The sequence below is a fragment of the Callorhinus ursinus genome, unplaced genomic scaffold (assembly GCF_003265705.2).
Source record: "Callorhinus ursinus isolate GAN/ISIS: 27379988/994484 unplaced genomic scaffold, GSC_fseal_2.0 scaffold6, whole genome shotgun sequence".
Lineage (NCBI taxonomy): Eukaryota > Metazoa > Chordata > Mammalia > Carnivora > Otariidae > Callorhinus > Callorhinus ursinus.
Window position 1 is genome coordinate 51,586,552 of NW_027397068.1, and position 14,132 is coordinate 51,600,683.

At 37.8% G+C, this 14,132-nt stretch overlaps 1 protein-coding gene across 12 annotated transcripts in view; it reads right to left on the reverse strand.

The window, feature by feature from the left end:
- AHI1 (Abelson helper integration site 1) overlaps nt 1–14,132 on the reverse strand; it is a 220,893-nt gene that overhangs the window by 116,211 nt on the left and 90,550 nt on the right. For all 12 annotated transcript variants that reach the window (XR_012378584.1, XR_012378585.1, XR_012378587.1 and 9 more), the window contains 2 exons: nt 12,508–12,704; nt 8,733–8,759 (listed from right to left, as the gene is read on the reverse strand). Coding sequence is in view for 7 of the 12 variants with exons in the window: in XM_073893965.1 (XP_073750066.1) it covers nt 8,733–8,759; nt 12,508–12,704 (224 nt within the window). In the remaining 5 variants the exon portion in view is untranslated. The remainder of the gene's footprint in view (nt 1–8,732; nt 8,760–12,507; nt 12,705–14,132) is intronic.

The window sequence follows — 14,132 nt, forward strand, 5'->3', positions numbered from 1 at the left end:
CACATAACTGCTATCCATATAACTTAACCATTCAATTCCAACCAAGTACAACTATGCTTTTCTCCACCAGAAGACTAAATTTGAAATTAAAGTCACCACACCCAAGACTTTAAATGGTCAATTAGCAGATTCATTTAAGTGGTTGCGATTTCTAACACTGCCCATCACTCCCTCTCTTGTTTCTGGAAAACTATTTTCTGTTGGTTTATCCTGCCACTGCTTATCAGGGCTGTTTGTTAGACCCACTGGACCCTCTCTTCCCTCACTCTGTGTGGCTCCCCTGGGCAGTAACGTTTGTTTGCGTCACTTCATCTGCCATCTATGCTGACTTTTTTTTTTATTTTTATGTTCAGTTAGCCAACATATACACTATATCAGTAGTTTCTGGTGTAGTGTTCAATAACACCCAGTTATTGGTGTTATCACAAGACGTTTCTTAAATCCAAAACTCTTCCAGTCACTAGGTTCATGACTAAACCAACTTCTCAACTATTTACTTCCTTAGGGAAAGCTATCTCTATCCACCTAGGTGCCCCCATCAGAAAGGTGGAAATCCTACATTGCCATCTCATCCTCCACAGAGAATTAGTCACTAAGTCAATTAAATGCTCTGACATCTGGTCCCACTCTTTCTCCAGTCAGTGCTTTGGGTCAGGCCTTCCTCTCTGCTTGCAAACTACTGCAATCGTCCCGATTTGTTTTCCCTATCTCCTGTTTCTCTAATTCTTCTACACTGCTAACAAGCTGATCTTTCTAAAATGCTAGTTTTACTGAGTAACATTTCTGGTTAAACCCAGCACCAGCTGTTCCATTAGATAAAGTCCGAAGTTTTTAGCCTGGCATACAAAGTTTTCTATATTCTAATGACTACCTTGCTCTCCAACCTTATCGCTCCTTTTCCTACTTTCCAGCTACAACAAAATGCATGTAGCTCTGCAGACTGTCCAGGTTGTTTCATGTCCCTGTGACTTAGGTCTTACTGTTCCATTTCCAGGAATGGGCTTTCCATTTGGCTCCATCTTCCTGGTGGATGCCAACTCCTTTTCTAAGCTTTAGCTCAAGTTTTACATCATGTGTGAAAAGCCTTTCAGATTCTCCCAGGAGAACTTACGTCTCCCTCCTTTGTCTCTCCACTATGCCTTGTATCTTCTATCTTCTATTATCACAACACTGGTAACATTTCGGTGTGCTTATCTATTTGGTTAGTTACCATCCACCAGACTAATCTTCTTGACAGTAAAGAACCCATTTTTGTTCATCTTTCTTTAATAAATAACTCATGTAGCACTAATAAGAACTACATAGAGGTCAAATGAATTAATATACATGTGAAAGGAGTATATGTTTAAAACCTTGCCCAAAGTTAAGGTAGTATTTGTGTTGAACCACTACTCTATTCAAATCTCAACTTACTTTTTACCTCTTCATGACAAAAATATCCAAACTTGTTTTAGGAGATTAAAAAAAAATTATCTTCTCTGGATTCTCTATTTTTTTTTTTTAAAGATTTTATTTATTTGACAGAGAGACAGAGAGAGCACAAGTAGGCAGAGAGGCAGGCAGAGGGAGAGGGAGAAGCAGGCTCTCTGCTGAGCAGGGAGCCCGATGCGGTGCTTGATCCTAGGGCCCTGGGATCACGACCTGAGCCGAAGGCAGACGCTTAACAGACTGAGTCACCCAGGCGCCCCTGGACTATTTTTTTAAAACTTTTTGTTTCTCAGACTTCTCAAATCTAACTTTTTAATGATAAAAATTAGAGAATAAAGGGCTTAAATGTAAGGAACACATTGAATTACATGATTTAATACTCAAATTTAAATCTAGAAATTAGTGTGTGAAATAATAGAAAAAAATATATTGGTTTCTGGCTCCAGTTCCTGGCACAGATCTCCTAAAACCCTGTAATTTCCTAAGTGAAGTACTAGGAGGATCTTTTGTTCTAATATTTGGTCTTTGACTCTGGTTCCAGACACTGAGCTCTTAACATACCTTGGAATTTCCCGGGTGACAGAAATGTCTTTTGTTCTCCTGAAGTGACTCTTGGTGTGTTCTGGGATGAGAGCTGCCCTCCAGAAAGACCACACCATGATTAGAAGCTTGGAATTTGTAGCCCATCCCTCATTTTCCAGAGAGGGGAGAGGGGCTAGAAATGAAATTATAACTGTTCATGCCTACCTGAAGAAACCTCCATAAAACTCCCGGCCGTATGGGGTCTAGAGAGCTTCCCGGCTGGTGGCACGTGGGAATGCTGGCAGAGTGGTGTGCCTGCAGAGGGCGTGGAAGTTCCAGGCCCCTCCCCACATACTCTGCCCTGTGCAGCTCTCCATCTGGATGTTCATCTGTATCCTTTATAATAAACTGGCAAATAGTAAGTAAACTGTTTTCCCGAGTTCTTAGTGAGCTGCTCCAGTGAACTGAGCCTGAGGAATTGTTATGGGAAACCTATTTATAGCTGATTCAGAAACACAGGTAACAACCTGGATCTGCAACTGGCATCGGAAATGGCAGAGGATGGGGGAGAGGGGCAGGTGAAGTCTTGTGGGATTGAGTCTTTAATCTGTGGGATCTGCCAATCTGCCGCCATCCCCAGGTAGACAGTGTCACAATGGAGTCAAATTGTGGGGCACCCAGCTGGTATTGCAGAGAACTGCTTGGTGTGGGAAAAACCACAGCACATCTGGTGCCAGAAGTATTTCGAGTACTGATAGTAGTGCAAGAGTAAAGGAGACACATGGGGGAAAAACTGACTTTTCCTAACACAAGGAGTTTTTCCTGTTTTCTAAAATTTCCAGGAATGAAATTCCATAATTTTAGTGGCCTACTGTGGCCTGTACACTCCTACAGTCAAGCCAGTCTCCCAAATATTGTCAAAATAACAACACTTCATTTGCTTTTATCCAGTTCTGAAATGACATGAAGAAATAATTACGAGCATTAAAAACAAATTAACAAATTATCAAAAAGAAACTCTCCAAAAAACTGCAAACCGGTATTCTATTCAAATCTCAAATATCCAAACTTTTTTTAGGAGATTAAAAAATTATCTTTTCTGAATTCTCTATTTTTTTTAATTTTTTTTACTTTTCAGTGAATAATATGTTCTAGGATGTGTTTAACTATAATTTAGTTATGACCTTACCTTTATAGCATTGTTCTACTAAATATAATTCAATAAACTTTAGCTTGGCTGCCTTTATATTCATGTAGGGTAGGGGATATTAATGATTTAAAAAAACAAATAGAGTTCCATGGCGTTAAGCTGACAGAGGAATGGGGAAATTCAGAAACATAAGATCAGAGGTGGAGTCAACACTAAATAAAGCTGGGAAAGGAGAGGAAGGAAAACAGGGAGGAAGAGGAAGGGAGGAAGGGAGGGAGGAAGGGAGGATGGAAGGGAGGGAGGAAGGCAAACAGTGAGGAAGAGGAAGGAAGGGAGGAAGGGAGGATGGAAGGGAGGGAGGAAGGCAAACAGCGAGGAAGAGGAAGGAAGGGAGGAAGGGAGGATGGAAGGAAGGAAGCAAGGAGAGAAAGCAGAAAGACAGAGCTGTTTCTCCCTGAGGGAATTCATAACTTAATTCTGGAGAAGACAGGCAGAACTAATTATCATTTAAGGAAGAATGGGACCAATTATGATGCCAGGTATGAATATAAATGAATATAAGTATGTTTGGGAACATGAGAAAAACAAATTAATTCCATTTGTGAGGAATACAAAGCTTAATGGAAACAGACTCCAGGTAATACCTTTTCTGATATGCTTCAATCCAACCCCAAGCAAAGGAAAGAGCAAGGAAATTTGTAAATTATAAATTCATATGAAGATATTTTAGGGCTATAACAATTCAGAGCAATGCAAGGCTTCTAATACCAATTACTATCTTGGAGCAATCAGATGAGAACTCTCAGCTTCTCATCATCAAATCTGTATCTAAGCATCTACCCAGTTTCTACCTATATGCCTATCAGAAGGGATGAAAAATCCCCTCTTAAGGCCAGTGTCTCCATTAGTATTCAGGACTACATCTTCTTTCACTTTTTCAAGGACTTGAGTCCAGCAATTACCACCTCCGTGGTACATCCCCCACTTCTCCATCTCCACTGGATTATTCCAATCAGCAAATAAGTATGCTTTAATACTGTCCATCTGAGATTCCTCTTCAGGTCCTGTTTCTCTGCTCCCCGGTCAAAACTGATGGGCTTCCATTCCGTCCTCAACCCACTTCAATTGTGCTTTTGTCTCTGCCACTTAAATGGTTTTCATCAAGGTAACCAAAGGACACCATCTAGCTAAACACAATCCTCAATTTTCTATCCTCTTCTACTCATTCTCTCCGTGGCATGTGACAGTTTACCACTCCTCTTGCTTGAAATACTCTCCCCCAGGCTTCCCTGACATCCCCTTCTCCTGGCTGAGTGCCTCAGGTATTTAGCTCTCTCTCCCAGGTGATCTTACTCAATCTCACAGATTAAAAATATAGAACACTAGCCCTGACTTACTCCCTGCACTCAAGACTCAGAAATCCAATTGCCTACTATACAACTACAGCCCTATCCAAAACTCCACTCCTAAAAATTGCTCCCTCCACTCCAGCATTCCTCATCTCATTACAGCCTCATGCCACCACTAGCATCTGTACAATTGCTGGAAGTGACACCAACTTTTCATTCCTTCACTTACACCACATGCAATCCATCACCGAGCTGTGTGACATCTACTTCCAAAATATATCGCAAATGTGTCCATTGCCTGCATCTTCATTATTGCCACTGTTAAATTAAACAGGAGGCCATGAGTCTGAGGCAGTTCTAATGCCATGGCGGCTGGGCTTACAGCCTACAGAAGCAAGCCCAAATCTAAGATTGCAGATACCTCAAGGTTACAAAATCGAAACCTAAGGGCAACCAATCACCAACAGCCAATTAGGCTTTAGACTATAGTCAATTTATAATGTCTTTGCTTTGCTTCAGCCTTTTCTCTATGAAAGTCTTTCCTCAGTTCCTGCCACTGGAGCACTTCTAACCACTTCCAGTTTGGTACTATGCCATTCAGATCAATTTTTGCTCAAATAAACTTATTTATTAAAATTTTTAATAGGTATCCGTTTATCTTTTACACCATCCTTAGTCTAGGCTACCATCTCCTCTTGGATTACTCCCCTTTTAAAATCTATTCTCACATTCTCCCCAGCTTAATACCTCCATCACTGCTTCTCTGATTAAAACAATACCTAAGTCTTTACTGAAGGTTTAGCAGAACATGTCACCCTCAAATATGCCTCTTTGGCATAAGGATTATTTTGAGAAACTGCAGATACTGGAGAAGCTCTGAAAACAGGTATAGAAGCTGCTCTTTAATAAGGCAAATTTACATTAGAAAAGGGGCCTCTACTAGGAAGAGAGCTGTGCCCAGACAGAACTCTTCACCTCTGTGGAGGGGAAGCCTTTGTTTACCAAACAGTTACTCCTCTCACCTTCCCCTGAACTGCCATCCCACTTTGAAGCCCTAGACCCCTATCCCTTTCCTCCAGTAAAGATGGTAGAAAAGCCTCAACTGCCTGGCAGCTTTGTAGTCTCCTTCTTTGTTGGGCTCCCATATGTACATAATTATTTTGCTTTTATTAATTTTTCTTAAGTCAATTTAACTGTTAGACCAGCCACAGAACCTAGGACAGAAGGGAAATTATGCCTCCCCTGCATTTCCATGCTAACAGGCATGCATGATCTCCTGATCACCTCTCCAACCCGGCCATCAAACACTGTTTCCCCTTGCTTGCTCACTGTTACTATTTATGCACAGCGCTCTTCTTCCTGCTCTCGAGCACGCCCCTTATCTTTCTAGATGAGGACTTCTACAGGACAGGAGCTACTCCTTGTCAAGTGTTTCTCTCAGAGAGGCCTTCCAGGAGCATACTTTGAGGGCAGCCCAAGCCCACATGTGCGCGTGGGCGCACGCACACACACACACACACACACACACACACACACACACACACACTCCTTAGTAGGCAAGGATTAAATAATGTTAATAGAAAAAAAGGAGTGAGTTTTCAACAACATAAAACTTTGGCTGGGATTCAGGGAAGAAGAAACTTAAGATACCTGGTAAAAATTTATTATCCTGGTTGTAATAGATGAGAAACTGCAGAAATATATTCTGCTTTCAAGATTAAAGACTTTTGACAATGGTGCTCAGACCATTCAATGGGGTAAGAATAGCCTTTTCAACAAATGGTGCTGAGACAACTAGACAGCCACGTGCAATGGGATAAAAGCAGACCTCTACATCGCATTACACATATAAAAACATGAACTCAAAATAATCACAGACTTAAATGTTAAACATATTAAAATTTTTAAAAAAGGAAGTAAATCTTTGGAATGCAGGGTTAGGCAATGGTTTCTTAGATATGACATCACAAGCAAAATGACAAAAGAAAAAAACAGATAAACTGAATTTCATAAAAATTAAAACCTTTTTGTTTTATAGGTCACCATCTAGAAAGTGGAAAGAGAACTCACAAAGTGGAATAAAACATGTGCAAATCATCTGAAAAGAAGACTTCTATCTGGAACATATGAAGAACTCTTAAAAGTGAACATTAAAAAGACAAAAAAATTTTTTAAACTTTTTTTTTTTAAATAATTTTATTTATTTATTTGAGAGAGAGACAGAGAGAGTGAGAGAGAGCATGAGCAGGGTGAGGGGCAGAGGAAGAAGCAGACTCCCCGCTGAGTGGGGAGCCCGATGTGGGCCTTGATCCCCGAACTCCGGGATCATGACCCGAGCCAAAGGCAGACGCTTAACGACTGAGCCACCCAGGCACCCCAGAAAGACAAAAAAATTTTTTAAAGAATTTGAACAGATATTTCTCCGAATAAGACACACAAATGGCACGTCAAAAATGTTCAATGCCATTAGTCATTAGGGAAACACAAATCAAAAAGCACAATGAGGTATCATTTCTTACCCACTAGGATAGCTATTTCCTAAAAAAGAGAAAAAATTCATGTTGGCATGAATGAGGAGAAACTGGAACACTTATACATTCCTGGCAGGAATATAAAATGGTGCAGCCGCTTTGGGTAAGTTTAGTTGTTTTGCAAAACGTTAAATGCAGAGTTATCATATGTCCCAGCAATTCCACTCTTTGCTATATCTCCCGAGAAATGAAAACATATGCTTACACAAAAACTTGCACATACACGATCATAGTAGCATTATTTGTAATAGCCCCAAAGTGGAAACAACCCAAATGTCTATAAACTGATGAATGGGTAAAAAAAATGTAATATATTTATACAATGGAATCTTATATGGTAATAAAAAATAGTATTTATAGGGGCGCCTGGGTGGCTCAGTCGTTAAGCATCTGCCTTCGGCTCAGGTCATGATCCCAGGGTCCTGGGATCGAGCCCCGCATAGGGCTCCCTGCTCAGCGGGAAGCCTGCTTCTCCCTCCCCCACTCCTCCTGCTTGTGTTCCCTCTCTCGCTGTGTCTCTGTCAAATAAATGAATAAAATCTTGAAAAAAAAATAGTATTTATAACATGCGACAAATGGAGGAATTGTGAAAACCTTATCCTAAGTGAAAGAAGCCAGTTATAAATGACCCCATATTATTTGATTCCATTTATATAAAATGTAAAAAAGTAATGGGTCCTCACTGATACTGGACAGCTCAGTAAGCCCAGTGTTTTCTGACATGTTCCCTCCATAAGATGTCCCATGTGAAAAGAAACAATAGCCTACTACTTACTTCTGTATTCCAAGTGCCTGCCACATGGTAGATGTCTAGTGAATAAAAAAATACTTCCATTGCACTATTACATAAAGCAGTCTTTGAACATACAAATACCATTCTAATTCCCTTTTGAAGGTCTCACCCTTTCACCTTGTGTCAGATATAATTACATTTCAGAAATGAATGAATGTCTAATTATTCAACTGAATTTTGGGAGCGGACAGAAGAAGAGGAAAGGACAAACACGGCGTGCCATTCCAACTCTTTTAAATTAACATTTATTTTCTTGACAAGTGAGTTAAAGGCTGGATATAAAATAACCTTGCTTGTAAAAGGAAGAAAGGTGCTGTGTTGAAAGCATCTCGGATACAATTTCGTTGAAATTGTTTAATAATCAAAGCCTTTTTATATGCTACTATTTTTAGACTAGCTTTGGGGTCTTGAGCAAATCACTTAACTTCAATTAGCCTCAGCTTCCTCCTTTCTAAAATTGGAATAACAATAATATCTAATCTGTGTCTCAGGATTGCTACATAGCTAAATGGAAAAAGAAGTGTGTAACATTGGTATAAATGATCAAGAGCATTATCAGCACAGTTATCATTGCTCTTCCTGTGCAGCTTGCATGCATTTCAAGGCTTATACAATTTACTAAGCATACATCCACTGGAACTGTACTGGTGTCTCTTACCTGTTAAGTATCGTATATATTTTTCTCAGAGGATCAAATGACTGTGCTGGTCCTTTACTGAAAATATATCCCTATTGCTTAATATTCTTAAATCTTCAAAAATATGAAGGTACTTGCTAAAATCTCAGATTCCTGTATATAAGTCCTTGATAAATTCAAGCTCAGATAAGGAAAATACACATCTGATTAACTTTTGTACAAGTCCTATTAAAAAGTATGAATGGTACATTTCAATTTTTTAGTACATCAGAGTGAAAGCTACAGTTTTTAAGTTATCTTCCTTCCAGTAAAAATTACTTACCTTTGCAGCACAGGCTTGTATCACCTCCTAAAAGAAATACAATACAGTAAGTAAGGAAATATTCATAATTTCATTTTAATAAAATTATCAACTCTTCTCAACATATCCTGATATTAATCTTTTAATAACCAAAATCAATATTTGGGAGAGCTTCTTTGTCTATCACCCTCGCCCTGTACCTGTCACTCTACGTTGTGAATTAAAGAGACTCAATGTGTTCTTAGTAAATCTAACCTGCCGCAACAAAAGGCACTGAGAACAAGACTCTGGAGGGCCCACATGTATCTGTCTCAAGAAAAACATGTGGCCTCAATAAACTTAATAACAAACTTAATAATAATAAACTGGTAAAATGCTAAAATTCTACCAGAGCACTAACATGTCTCAAAGACACACCCAGAATTAATTGCCATATATAATTATCTCCATAAATAACAATGCCCACAAATATAATTCCCACATTAATAATTTATTTCAGAGGAAATCTAAGAATAAACCCTATTGAATGGCAAAGTATATGATCAGTATTGAAAGAGCTACAGAAAGGAAACGCCTATAAAATTCATGGGACAAGGCCAAGAGAGGATCACTTCTGAAAAAGAAACTAGTACAAGTCAACACATAAGGAATGATTTGAAAATTTGCTAAGGAGACACAAAACATACTCAAGTCCAAGAAAGGTTAGCTAGCATGTATCATCAGCCTACAACAGAACTAGAGAAAAGAAAAACGGTAATGATGAATGTGGAGTTTAGGAAAAAAGAGAACTGAAAGAGGAACATCAATTTTTTATCCAGACATTTCTAAGGGAAAGACACTGTGTCATAAAGGATATTAGTAATTCGATTCCTAAAAGGAGAAAGTGAAACTGCCTGGGCATGAGAGTCTGACTGCCTGGACTCAATCTCAGCTCCAGTGCCAGCTGTCCGTGTGACATGGGTGATACTGCATGGGCTCTGGAAACCTCGGCTTCACCTTCTGTAAAATGGGGGTAATACTAGCACCCACACTATTCGATGGTTTTGAGGATTAAATACGATGAACATGTAAAGCATTTAGCACATTATGTCAGTTATTACCCATAATTCATTACGTCAGTTATTACTCATAATTATATAGATGTTAGTTACCACCAAACAAACATTATTAGGTGAAATCTCCTATAGGGCAGAGAAAATTAACCTTTTTTTCAAAGCTGGCATAAAATGTCCTTAAACCCATCTAATCCCTATTCCTATGACTCTGCTTAGTAATCAGTTCTGTAATCACTAACCTGGATTTCAGATTAATTTTTAAAAGGGAGAGTGGTCTTGAGTGGGCAGGCAGCTGGAAAGGTATATCTTTCACTATAAGATGTTTTTTAGGTTTATAAATCAACTTTTTGTAAGACTGATTACTCCTAGTAGGTACCCCAGATTCTGAGCAAGTCTGGATGCACTGAGAGGATCAAATTTTAAAACCTTAGAATGAATTTTGTCAATACTCTCCAGATACTGTCTGGCTAGGAGAACCTATCTGGGCTGCAGTATGCCTTCCAGGGACCTGCTGTAGCAGCAATATACAGTCAAAACTGTTATGTGGAAAACAGCAAAAGGACTACACAGTAAAGCTACAGAGAACACAGAATCCTCTATTTTTGTATCCTTTACTCATTAATGAGTAAACGCCTATTAAACGCCTGTTGAACTAAATTGGTTATGTAATTCACACACCCCCCCCACCCCCCCCCCCCCACACACACCCTAAGCTTGCACTATATTTTATTTAAAAAATTCCTATTGTGGTTACAAAGAAAGAAGTATCTCCAGTAATACAGTCTTCTATAATATAGAAGTAATCAAGTCTTCTCTATTAAACTTCTCTGTAGAATACCACTGTTATAGTCTTCAATGGATTAAGTAATAACCTGACAAAAAAAAATTGGGGCTCTATCAAAATAAATTATAGGAAACAAGAAAAAGGCATTGTGACAAAAGGTAAAAATCCAGACAAACTAAATGTTTGTAAAATATAAAAAGAATAGAGCTGCCATGGGAATAAAGATGACTTTTTGTTTATTTCCATACATACTATATACATTATGAAAAAAAACACTGCAGATAACATTTGAAAAAAAGTTCAGTGAATTGTCTCAACATGGGAAAAATATGGTTTTTCAAAAACACAGCAAACAAAGCTTTCATTTCCAAAGGCAGCCTTGATCTACACCTCAATCCCAATGCAAACAGAAACTCCAAATAATTTTTAAAAAGACGTGGTAAAAGCTAAATAAATTAATGATTCTAACAGAAATAAATTTTTCTCTTATAATAAATTACCAATGTGCTTCCCCATGCCTTTGATTTCATATCTTAAAAAATATCTTTCTGATTTTTCCTTTACATCCGGTTTCTTTTGTTCATATATCCTTCCATTTATCTGAAGATGACAGCTATGTAAGATGATGGAAAAGAAAAACTACAAGACTGAGTTGATTCCAGGATGATAAGTTTTACAGTGTGAAGACCAACAGATTGTAGGAAACCTGTTCTTTTATTTATCTATGAGTCAGTTTCTCTTAAATCTGCAAAGTCATTTTGTCATGTAAAATTTTAGACAAGGGACACTTTTTTTTCCCTAGTGAAGAAACATTTTTCTCTAATTTTCAAAACTCAATTTAACTATTCCTTTTAAAATCTGGAACACCACACATAATTCAATTAAAAAATAAAATGTTAAAATACACAGACTTATAACACTGAAATAAACTTATTTACAATATATATTCTAAAATTTATACTGAGAAGAATAAAATATTTCTCATATATTCCAACAAAACCTGCAGTCTGATATACCTGAAATTCTAATTTTCTCAAGAAAGAAAAGGAGAGAAAGTGAGTACAGTCATAACTAAAGGTGCCTCAGTGTAGCTCTTGATATGTTTGGTTTAAAACTGGTCAAGATTCCTATCAAAGGAGGAGAGAAAGGGATAATATTTATTAAGTGCCAGGCACTGTGCCAAAAGGTGAGAACACAACACGGAACAAGTCTGCACAGTCCCTGTCTTCAAGGAGCTCAAGGCTAACTCTAACTAAAAGAACTATTATGGTCAAAGAGCATAAATATTTTTAAGGATATTTAAGCTTCTCAATACTTCTTATCTTTGAGAAAGACTGTGTAGAAGTTTATAGCTAACAGAATAAATAGCACAATATTTTTAACTAAGCATCCTCCTCACTTTCATAATCTATTTTCCAGTTTTATGGGCAATACCTGGTTTTTACGGCACTTTTTTTCATGTAGTGAGATAACAGACCTTTTAAATATGCTTAAGGAACATTTGTGTCTACTCTTTTTGGAAGTACATGCTTATTAATTTTATCCATTTTTTTGTGGAGGTCTATTTTTCTTTACTGTTTAGTTTTGCACATTAAGGAGGCTGATCCTAATATATTTTATGTAAATATTTTCCCAGGTTGGTGTTTGTTGTGTTTGTGTGCATTACACATATGCACACATACACACACTTCCATTTTTAAACAGCAAAACAGGTCTTGGGTTCGTTTTTACAGAAGTATCAGGTCAGGAAAGCCTGTAGATTATCCTAAATTGGTCTATTTACTGCAGTGAGTGATGTTAGAATAAACACCACAAAGGAACTGTAAAAGCACAAGAAACTCTATTTTTAAGTAACTAACTTTGTTGAATTAATATTTATTGGCATGGCAACGTAAAACAGAATCAAAATGGTTTTAAAATTTCCAACTTCTCAACTGCATAAAATCATTAAACATACTGTGACAGAATCGAGTCTCTGTTTCACTTGCTGCATCTTCATTGAAGAATGTTCAGTGTGGACATAGTCATCAATCTGAAAAGAGCCTTGGTGAGGCAGTTTAGGACAGGTGCATAAAGCATCTTGACTTTGGTGTATTCCAGGTAATGGAAATGTTCCACTGTAGCGTTTGAACATTTCAGCCTCTTGCTGGGCAACTGGAAAAATAAATCTATAATAAGTTCAAGTCAACACAACAAAGGCACAATGAAATAATTAAGTCATGAAATGGTAGCATTAAATAAATGATCAGGAACTACATAATACATTTTATAAAAACTGGGTAATAATAAGACAACATGACTGAAAAAATGTGAAGTTTTTAAATACTATAAAAGCATAAAAAAGGAAAAAATAATTTCACGGACAATTTATGTCAGGCAGTATTATAAATGAGCCTTGAAGGCCATGGCAATCTCTCAGTCTGGTAAACAACAAACTGGGATGGGAGCCTAACTTTAAATATATGTATACAGAAAACATTTGATATAAAAACTCAAAGGCATACAGAGTAGAATTAAAGGAAAGGCAGGAATAATAAAAATAATTATTTACAAACCCATCTCCCTAAAACAACTATTTTCATATTTCTATATCCCTCTTAACTTTTATGCATATGTACATTTTATGCAAGATACCATAATAGGAATAAAATGTAAAGTTTTTCAATTTAAATACAGACAACTTTCATATCTTTATTACTATATAATTACCATTTTTTAAAAAAGATTTTATTTATTTATTTGACAGGGAGAGACACAGCGACAGAGGTCACACAAGCAGGGGGAGTGGGAAAGGGAGAAGCAGGCTCCCCGCGAAGCAGGGAGCCCGATGCGGGGCTCGATGCGGGGCTCGATCCCAGGACCCTGGGACCATGACCTGAGCCGAAGGCAGACGCTTAACGACTGAGCCACCCAGGTGCCCCTTGTAATTACCATTTTTAAATTCTTTACATCTCATCTAATGAAGCTCTATTATTTATTCATGCATTCTCCTATTACTGAATATTTACAATGTTTTCTGTTTTCCCTCATTACAGACCATGTGTGTAGGAGTACTTTCATAGTTCAAATTATTTCTTTTTTTTTTTTTTTTTTTAAAGATTTTATTTGAGAGAGAGAGAATAAGAGACAGAGAGCACAAGAGGGAAGAGGGTCAGAGGGAGAAGCAGACTCCCTGCCGAGCAGGGAGCCCGATGCGGGACTCGATCCCGGGACTCCAGGATCATGACCTGAGCCGAAGGCAGTCGCTTAACCAACTGAGCCACCCAGGCGCCCGTTCAAATTATTTCTTAAAATAATTCTTTCTTTGGATTTAATTCTCAGGCTGGAATAGATGGTCAAAAGGGTGAATGTTTTTGATGATGATGATGATGATAAGGACAACAGCACATATACTGCACTTCATGGTTTTTAGAAGGCTTTCACGTATGTTATCTCCTTTGATCATTTAAAATTAAGGAATTTGAAAATCTGTAAGCACCTGTTCGAATATACAAAGGAGAAAAAACATACCGTGATCATTTAAAAAGTATTTCCTTCATTATATACTTTTAAATAGAAGGCCTTTCTAAATATAAGATGTAA